This window comes from Haliotis asinina, chromosome 9 (genome assembly GCF_037392515.1).
Source record: "Haliotis asinina isolate JCU_RB_2024 chromosome 9, JCU_Hal_asi_v2, whole genome shotgun sequence".
In the NCBI taxonomy this organism is placed as follows: domain Eukaryota; kingdom Metazoa; phylum Mollusca; class Gastropoda; order Lepetellida; family Haliotidae; genus Haliotis; species Haliotis asinina.
Genome location: NC_090288.1, coordinates 4,480,866 through 4,491,070, shown reverse-complemented (window position 1 = coordinate 4,491,070; position 10,205 = coordinate 4,480,866). Strand labels below are relative to the sequence as shown.

The 10,205-nt window shown below is 39.1% G+C and overlaps 1 protein-coding gene across 1 annotated transcript; it reads left to right on the top strand.

Annotated features, from left to right (window-relative positions):
• The first annotated feature begins 280 nt into the window (after positions 1 to 280).
• Positions 281 to 8,928, top strand: LOC137295955 (pre-rRNA-processing protein TSR2 homolog). The gene is made up of 6 exons (XM_067827552.1): positions 281 to 1,265; positions 2,219 to 2,309; positions 3,802 to 3,893; positions 4,786 to 4,935; positions 5,163 to 5,271; positions 5,889 to 8,928. The coding sequence occupies exons 1-6, from the start codon at positions 1,191 to 1,193 to the stop codon at positions 5,948 to 5,950; spliced, it is 579 nt and encodes a 192-aa protein (XP_067683653.1). The 5' UTR covers positions 281 to 1,190; the 3' UTR covers positions 5,951 to 8,928.
• Positions 8,929 to 10,205: the final 1,277 nt, after the last annotated feature.

The following is a 10,205-nucleotide window of genomic DNA, read 5'->3' as shown; positions in this document are numbered from 1 at the left end:
TACACTTTGGTGGTCTCAGCTCTGCTTAAAGTATAAAAAAATATGAAGAAAAATTAAAAGAAAGGTCAAATCCAGGCCCCCCTAAGTAATTGAAGGAATTACAGCAAATTTGAAGGAATTGCATCTCAAATGGAAACAAACGCAGTCCACTCGCGAAACAATTGCAGCGATATCGGTAATTTAGCGGTAATAATGGAAACACATCGGCCCTATCGGAAGCAATGTCGGTAATACTGGAAACACGCTCGGCCATCTTCGGAGATTTTTCGGTCGCGAGCGGAAACTCACGCAGCAAAACATAGCGTCGTTGGAAGAAACACCCGTCTCGGTGAGTTGTGTTTTTCGTTCCCACTATTACATTTTTATACCTATCCATCTTTGACAACCCGTGTTGAATGCGTTTAGGTATGAGGTGTTGTCGGGGCAATAGCTTATGTTTTTAGGAAAAGATAGTCACTCTAGAAGAGTGTCACAAGTCATGCCCCTGGAGGTTGTTTACATCTGAACATCGAAGTCGTGCCGATGATTACGAACGTGCGCTAGATATAACATCATTTGTTTGTAAAATGTGTTTAAATTTGTCAATTGCACTTCATAGAAAGAAAAATTATGGCTCATAAACTTCTTCATGGCGCACGTTCATGATGTTCGTAATCATCGGCACGACTTCGATGTTCAGGTGTAAACAATCTCCAGGGGCATGACTTGTGACACTGTTCTGCAGTGACAATCGTTTCCTAAAAACATAAGCTATTGCCCCGACAACACCTCATACCTAAACGCATTCAACACGGGTTGTATAGGGATAGGTATAAAAACGTAGTAGTAGGAACGAAAAACACAACTCACCGAGACGGGTGTTTCTTCCAACGACGCTATGTTTTGCTGCGTGAGTTTCCGCTCGCGACCGAAAAATCTCCGAAGATGGCCGAGCGTGTTTCCAGTATTACCGACATTGCTTCCGATAGGGCCGATGTGTTTCCATTATTACCGCTAAACTACCGATATCGCTGCAATTGTTTCGCGAGTGGGCTGCGTTTGTATCCATTTGAGATGCAATTCCTTCAAATTTGCCGTAATTCCTTCAATTACTTAGGGGGGCCTGAAATCAACATTTGTATTCAGCGCGCACTGTACATCATCATTCACGTGACATTGTTTTCATCCCAAAATGCACTGTGATATCCAAAATGGCGTCGCCCTATGTGAGCACGTTGTTCGGCCAGTCGGTGAAGAGTGTGCTCGATGGATGGACAGCACTTCAGGTTAGATTGAATTTTTACACTCTGAGTTGATATATACAATCTGATCGTATAGGGAAAACTGTCATTTGGAAGAATGTCAGTCAGTATCGATCCCGAGTGGTGGATTTGGGTATCTTTACTTCGTGAGTCTTCCAAGTTCGTGACATCGTGAAAGTTTCGACGAACTGATGAATTACACACAATCGGTGATCGACTAATGGTAGGTAAAAAACCCCAACTTTCAGTTCAGTAGATACAGTACCATCAGAGTACTCAAAATGGCAATAAAGTGCCATAATTGTTTCTTGTCATGAACGACACGTTACCTGATATTATCAGTGATAACTTTTCGTGACGTAGCTTCCGTTGCATAGCTGTGAGTAAAATCTTGACTTTGGGAAAACTAAAAAGAACACAAAATGTTCTTTGTATGTGTGATTTGGCAAAGTTTCTACTAGAGCAATTCATTGCGAGTAACTACCCACACAAGTTATAGTGAAAATAATGTTGATACTTTAGAAAGAATTTCAGACTCAGTGTGTTTTGAAGGAAACAATTAATTGTTTTCTTACATTGAGTTATAATTGAACTTTTCAAAGTTTTTGAATACACTTCAATTTCAGAATTGCAAAAAATATCAACTTCTTTATAGCAGATGGATGTGCAAGCTTTCAGTTGACTTCAGTTACTAAATGTAAAGAATCAAATGGATTCCTCTCAACAACAGGGTCGGCCATAGCTCGTCCAAAGCCTAGTTTGTTTGTTGAGACTAACTGTCGATTACCTGGGATGCTTAAAATTGCGTATGCTAGTTCACTGACAGTCTGGCCTTTAAAAACTGAGTGATGTATGGAATGTGTTGGGAACCTTTTTGAAGTATGGACCTGGTTTTACACGAAGAGAAAATATTTTTTTTAAGTGTTTAATGAGTTTTGAGTAACTGAAATTAGTGAAAATTTTGTTTTTTATTTCAGCTGGCTGTAAGTCATGGGTTTGGTGGACCTGACAGTCAGGAAAAGGCAGAGTGGATGGTTTATGCAATAGAAACATGGTTTAAGGAAAATGGTAAGCATCATTGTCTGTGTACAGTACATGGTATTGGATATTTATCAATTCTTCACGAAGCAGTCAAAACTATGACTTATGACTCAGCTCAGCTACCAAATAAAGTGTTCCCAAAACATATGCAGAGCAATCTAATAAATATAACTGAAATCCTAATTAACTAAATTTTGAACTTACCTTTTGTCTAAACAAGGACCTAAAGGTGCCAACAATTATCAGTGAGAGAACCAAGGATGATTTTCAGGTAACTAAACATTAAGTGAGGAAAGGAAGAAAATGAACATTGAATGAAACCGCTAAGAACCACCACTTATTTAAAGTCGAAACACTACAGCGCTCTAACATAAGTTCCACAAAATAGCTCTGAAAAGTCACTAATCGAAGGTCACAATGTCCAAGTGAACTTTCAAGTCTACCAATGAAATCAGCCCTTGTGTTCCAATGCCTAAATCTGAATGGGACAAGTGGCACAAATGAATCGAACGACTAGCAACAAATCAAAGATCCTTGTCTTATATACCTCAGACTACTTCGCCTTTCATGAGCACTCATACCTTTCTCCGGGTGTATTCATACAATGAGTTTGTACTGGATTTGTTTGAGCAGGCAGTTTTATGTGATAACCCACAGTGTCTTCAGTACAGTTGCTTTAAATCGACTCTGGCATGCTCTGTCAACTGAACTTCATTTCAGCTGAACCCCATAGACTATGTCCCTTGGGATACTGTGTGCAACAGTTTTTGATATTTGGAGCAACAGTTCACATTCCATCTATGGCAAATATTATCTGTTTGGAAACTGTCCGTCTCAAAGTTTCAGTTATCTATTTCGGGCAAGTCGTAAGGTGTAATACGTTTATTAATTCAGTATGAAGCAAAAATGAGTGCATGTGCCCCAGTATATACTGATCAACAAACGAATGTTAGTTTTGAAAAATTGGAATCTCATAAAAGTAAGCATGGCAAGCATTCATCTCTATGTCTCCTTTTAAAAAAATTGACAGCAACAGAGTTGCATTTCTTTTTTGGCTTAAAAAACGTGAAATCTTTCTCAGGCATCAACATGACACTTTTATTTGTAAGCTTTTTTAAAAAAAAAACATTTTGACTTGGTTGCGTCATGATTGTCTATTTGTCCGCCATAACAATGAGTGTCTGTAAGAACGAATGTAACTGAATCTACAACTCATTAATACGTGGTAAATTTCCCAAGCTGTATTTTGGAGAAATAGACAGTAAAAATATTTTCCTCCATCATTACTTTTTTCTACCCAAAATGAAAAAAAAATCCTACCTCCCTTGTCACTTTAAAGAAAAAAATGTGCAAATGACAAACATGTAATTACTTTTTATGCATCCTTACTTTTCAGTATATATTATAGACAAAAATATTCTTGAAAAAGTGTGACATTGTGCCTTTAAGTTTCACTTTGAAACCCACTTCTTGTTTTCAAGGTGAAGTAGTTCTTAAAACACCCCATGTTTGTTTGCAGCAAATATACAGAGTGATGAGTTAGAGGACTTCCTGGAAGATGTGTTGAATGCTGAGTTTGACATGGTTATAGAAGACGGCAGCTTAGCACTGGTAACTAGCTTGTAGGTCATATCTGTTACCATGGTGACAATACATGTGAAGATCGGAGTTAGAATTGGTCCTCAGCAATGCATGCTAGTTGTGAAAGGCCACTTACAGGATCAGGTGGTCAGGCTTGCTGGTTGGGATGACACATGTCATCATATCCAATTTGTATAGATCGATGCTGATGCTGTTGATCACTGGGTTGCCTGTCCTGATTCAGTTATTTAGAGACCACAACCATATAGCTTCACTATTGCTGAGTGTGACATTAAACAACAGACAATGCCTGTTTTAGTGTTTCTTGGACACGATATGTTATCATTTTTTCACTAAATATTGTGATTTCGGTATCTGTTTGGTGATATGTTGGGATCCAGCACGTTTGACAGTGGCTTACACACTGTCACAAGATTGTACATGCAGATTTTGTTTTGTAAAGTAAATATGGAGTTAAAGTCACCATGATCAGGGCACTGCCAGTTTGTTGTAATGGATACATGGAGAGAGGAATCATTCATTTCCTCTATTTTGACCGTCAGTTTCAAACAGGAAATCCTCCTGGTTACAGTTGCCATGAATGCTATTTTATGTCTTTCCAAAATTGATGAATTTAGGAGTATGATAGTCTATTTCATAAAGTTTCGGTAATCAACAGGTGTATTAACTGCTCTTATTGAAGGTGAGATGTATATGTTTCACTGATGCATATTTCATACATTCATGTATGCTTACATGACCTCATACAAAAGCTGACCCTGTTGGACAATGTGCTGATTTATTGGACTGTGATACCAACTGTATTGAATTGATTTGTCATCTGTTTGTTGTATTGATAACACTATGCATCATGTGTTGAAAGAACACTTGCTCAATTTTCTTTTTCACTGTGTGTGATCAGATTGCCCATATGATCTGCAAGTACTTCCGGCTATGCAGCGAGGGCCGGGAGGCAGAGGTGCGTCAGAGTATAGCCAGCCAGCCCAAGGCCGCCCTGCAAGGCTGCACCCAGGGGCACAGCAACCAGGAGGTGGAAGGGGAGGAGGCAGAGGTCAGAATCACTGTGTGTGTGGGGTGTGTGTGTGTTTGTGTGTGTGTGTTTGTGTGTTTGTGTGTTTGTGTCTCACCAACCATTTACACTTTATTACAGTGATAGTCAGAGGCAGAACTCGTGTTCTAGATATTTCACACGTTTTGAAAGTGCAGATTTACCATGATATTTGAGATTTAGATATAGAACTATTCACTTGTGTTTTCATTCAGTTTTTCTCTTGTCAGAATGGTGAAGTGATGGCATGTAGCAGTGGTGGTGGTGATGTGGTGAGGGCGTCCCGATCTCACTTGGCCCCTACACAACCTGTACAACCAGCACAGCAGAATAACACAGGTAACTGCAGAGACAGGAAGTGATGTGGTTGAATTTTAACTTGTATCAATCGTGAAAACTGTCATATTGAAGTCGTGTATATTTTGTCAGCTGGAGGTGAATTAGTGATTGTTGCATTCAAGATTATTATGTCTAACATACTTGCATGCAAAGATTGATGCATATGTTGCCAGCTCATTGAGATCCAAAACTACAGTCCAGTCTACCAAATGATACTGAAAATCACTAAACACTATTATGAAAAATCATTGACTTTATATGTTTTCAAATTTATGATGTTATGGAGAATAGATGCTTTTTTTTTGCCTGGTGTTAAGATCATGATACACTCTGAAATGCTGGATGGCTGAGGTGTTAGACATTGTCCTAGTGATACTGGGCCTGGTAATTTTATGTTCAGAGTTACATGCCTTAGATGTGTGGGGATCTGCTGGTGAAGGGTCATGCCCAATACCTGGATTCGAGTCCCCACTAGGGTGTAACATGTGAAGCACACTTTTGGTGTCCCCAGCTGTGATATTGCATGAATAATGCTAGCACTAGTGTAGAACTATGCTCACTTGTTACAGGAGGCTTTGAGACCGAGATGGTCAACTCATGTACTGACTTGTTTGCAGATGGGGAAGACATGGAGGTGGAGGATGGCTGGGAGGTGGTCAAGAGGGGCAGGAAGAAGTAACCCAAGTGACCATCACATCACATTACACAACTCATCAACTGACGCTTGGGGAAACCATCCTCTGGTCAAGACCCTGGAATCCAGTCTGAACTCCACTCAGGGAGAAAAGCAGCGTTTCCTTTCATGCATCCAGAGACTCATTACTAAAACACTCATCGTTTGAGGATCCTCATAGGTCCATAAGAAAATTAAGTATTTTCTTAAAAATACACACATGTGTATGAAAAGAGACGATGGGGAAGCCTAGTAGTTAAGGCGTTCGCTCTTCTCGCCAAAGACCCAGGTTCGATTATCCACTTGGGAACATTTTGCGCAACCCATTTCTGGTGTCCTCCATCATGATATTGCTGTAATATTGCTGAAAGTGGCGTAAATCTAACTGAAAATAGGAGAAAAGGGTAGAACGACCATTCTGTGACCTGACCTAATACATGGTGATGATGGTCATCACCGTCAATCAGAATTTGAGCATCCATTCATGTTGCAGGAACACAAGTCTGTAAGTGTGAACCATTTGGGGAGGCATAAAACACCATTTAATTCCAAGACGTGGGAACTGGTGTATTAACTTTCATTTGAGTGACTTTGAGTGATTGTCCTTCATGTCATTCATTGCTGCCTCTCCAAATAACAAATGGAAATGGTGGAGTAGCCTAGTGGTATAAGCGTTCACGCTGAAGATCTGGGTTTGATTCCCCACATGGGCAAAATGTGGGGAACCCATTTCAAGTGTCCCCTTATGTGGACATTCTATTCCCCTTCTTGCTGGAATAGTGTTAAAAACTGAGTAAAACTAAACTCACCCACTCACTCACTCAAACAAAAAATGGAAGTTATCCTGCTTACTTCAGGTAGTCACTAAGGCAATTAAGTTGCACCAGTAATCATATTTTTAGTATCTCAACAAGTTAATGTGGAGCAAGACCATTGTTCTCAATTGTCCTCGGGTGTATTTTTTTGTCAAATTTATGACTGCATGATGACTATAAACATATATTTTGGTGGCGACAATAGTGTAGCAAAGGCCAGGAACTGGCTAGGTCAACTTGAGAAACATTAGTGCAGGATGGAATAAAATAAGCTTTGGAAGAACAAAAAAATTAATTGTTGACAGCATTATGTTGCTATTATTTGATTTATGTAAATTTTACTTGTAATTCATTTATTATTGTTATGGTTTGGAACTCCCGCCACAGAAATATCCAAGCCTAGCTACTGAGATGAAAACGTCTGCTACAGTGGACAGTAGGGGTGACTATTAAGGAGGAAACAATCATATTCTTCTTCATATTCTACCAAATGCTGCAATAGTTTGGGTCTCCTTGAATGGTTTAATCTGAAGCCAATTCCTGATGAATGTGTAGTTTATATGCAGTCTAAGTAAACTTAGTCTCAGTGTATTTCGTTACACTCCACCACTGAGTCTAACAAAACCTAGTAGAAGGATGCGTCAGGTAACCTTTGAGCGACCAATGACCGTCGAATCAAACGCGAAACGGTTAAATAGATTTAACCAATCAGACATCGGTTACTATATAGGGATCAGAGGGACTTTCGAAATATTCAGGTCACTGACACAGATCTCTTCGCAAACAAAAATCCGCATATAACACAATTATTTGACCTGCAGTATATAGGCTTTGGGGTTTCTGCAGACACGGTTACCATTAGCTAATGTTCCCGCAAGATGACATCCTTGAAAATTGCAAAAAGCACCATTTTCAGCGACTGTTTACTCACCGTTGTCATGGTTGTACGTATGCCGTGTGCGTCACCTGGAAGCAAGCGTACGCTAAAAAGCATTCGGAAACGTTCGGGTATGAACATTTTCGAGATAAAAAGTTCAAAAGGTATGTGTGCATGTCCACTTTCACAATTTGGTAAGCTGTGTTCTGATTGGTCAGACTGAAAGGTTACCTGACGTGACCTCCCATAAGGTTTTGTTAGACTCAGTAGTGGAGTGTAACGAAAAGTACTGAGGATAAGTTTACTTAGACTGAGTTTATATGGAACATGTACACGGTGAAGTAGTTTCTTTTTCTTTTTATAACTGACAAGAAACTTGAAAACAGCTGTAATGTACAGTCATCTCACTGCTGCTTTCAGCACTGTTGAGATTGAATGCAGAGGAAGAAACACCCAAAAGTATACAGCAAGACTGAAACAAACCCTGGACCAATATTGATCCAAGTTGGGGAAAGAATTGAGACATGTTTTAGAGCCATGGAATTGGTTGGTCGGTTGTGCAAATAAAATGACACCTTATTGAAAGAACCTGTATTTCAAACCACTCAAGAATAAAATGTTATTTTGAACTCGAACAGTATTTGTGAAGTTTGTCACTACCTGTGACCTCATTTGGAACATTGTTAAATAGCAGACCTGTGTACTTTGCATAGTTTTGATATCTCTTATGTTAATTTGGACAAGTGGGAAATCCCGAATTGAACAGCTGATGTTTTGGCTCATGATATCTATCACTGGATTCCCAGGTCCAGACTGGTAGGTCTTCAGGTTGCTATGAATATCAAGATAATGTTGTGATTAAGAGCATGACATCACTTATTGGCTTCTAGGCATGGCCTTACAAATCCCTGTCCGATCTGTTGCCAAGGTCATGTGTGTGAATGTTTATGGTTTATCAGTGCAGTTATGACAAGGGTGAACCAGCTGAATGAGTTTCTATACAGATAGTATGTATCCCTTCAGCGACAGTGCTCTTCACTAGTCTGGGGCTGCTGGGCTCACTGCCACAATCTCCTTGTACTATCTGATCTTGACAGATCCATCGCTCCTTGTGATGGAGTTGGTCATTGGTAGTAACATCAGTTGTGTGGTGAAGAATTGCATACTGTAAATCATGAAAGTATTGTGAGCTTTTTCTTAATGTGTCTACTCTTTTTGTATTAAAATGATGCATATCAGTCTGACCATTTCTACCATTGAGAACTTAATAAACCAAAATCTCTGGCGGTCTTTATTGTCTTCAGGTTAGCATTCGTTATTATGATACAGAATGCAAAAACAATTTAGACATCTCTCATAAAATTAAGTGATGAATAAGCACTGATTTCCATGTCACTAATTGATATTCATTGAATTTATTCATCAGCAAGTTATTAGTATGTAACAATAGCTGAAGCGTTGACACTACTCAGTACACCAATACATGTCACTTCCTCCTTGAAGGTTTCTCAAGTCACATGCTGTTATCACTGGTTACAATCACTAGTCATTGTTTTAAGTCACTTTAGCACGCCAGCCAGAACGGACATTCTCAAACCACGCCAGATCATTTTGCAGAGGTTGCTCATCTTCAAAGTTTTTTATGTCTGGGAACTAAATGTTTATAAATGTTGTCATAAGACACCTAGAAGCAAGCAGTCACATGCTCAACCATGGCAGTAAAATCAAAACATTGTCAGCTTGTTTCCATTCATTGCGTAACAATCTGTATTCAGATTATTTGATAAATAACAACTGTGAATAGAAAATATAAACCTAAAGTGTGCTTCTCACTATATATTAGATCATCTCTTGTTTTCCCAGAACAACCGCGTTTGAGGTTTTTGTTTTGAGGGACAGGTTTTACTTTTCGTTAGTAAAACCACTTCCCAGGTTTTACTTTTCCTAAATTCATATGAACATTAACATTCAAATGATACATGAGTGTTTGAAATCAAATGAAAAATATCATTCAAGATTAAACTCACTAAGCAAAGGTTTTCTGAAGTGGGATTTGAACAGCAATTCTCCCATCCATAGGCAGATGCTCTACTGCACAGCCACTGGGCTGTCAAAGTGTTGGGGTTAAATTATCTACTTATAGTAACTGTCATTAGATTGATTTTACGTGTGCTCCAGTCGCTGTTACGTAGCTTCATTAAATGATCGTCTACATTGTAATTACCCATCATTGATGGTATATATATTAGAGAAAACACTTGAATGCTGGCCTTCCTCCATACATTTTCAGCCGGGGCCACAGGTGACCATGACATGCATCTTTGGGCAGGCCAAGTAACCAGGAGTTTGAATCCTGCTGTGTATGTTGGACTCTAGCACCTCCATCACTTCAGGCTTTCTCCGCAGATCAATATTTTTCAATATCAATATCTCAAATTCTCCACAACTTTGTTACGATTTGTTAACTGACTTCATTTGTTTCACCTCTGATATATTTTCTAAAGAATCTTTATCCTATTAAAAGTAAATAGTGGGGCTATTTTCCCTTTTTGCCTACAGGATCTGCATA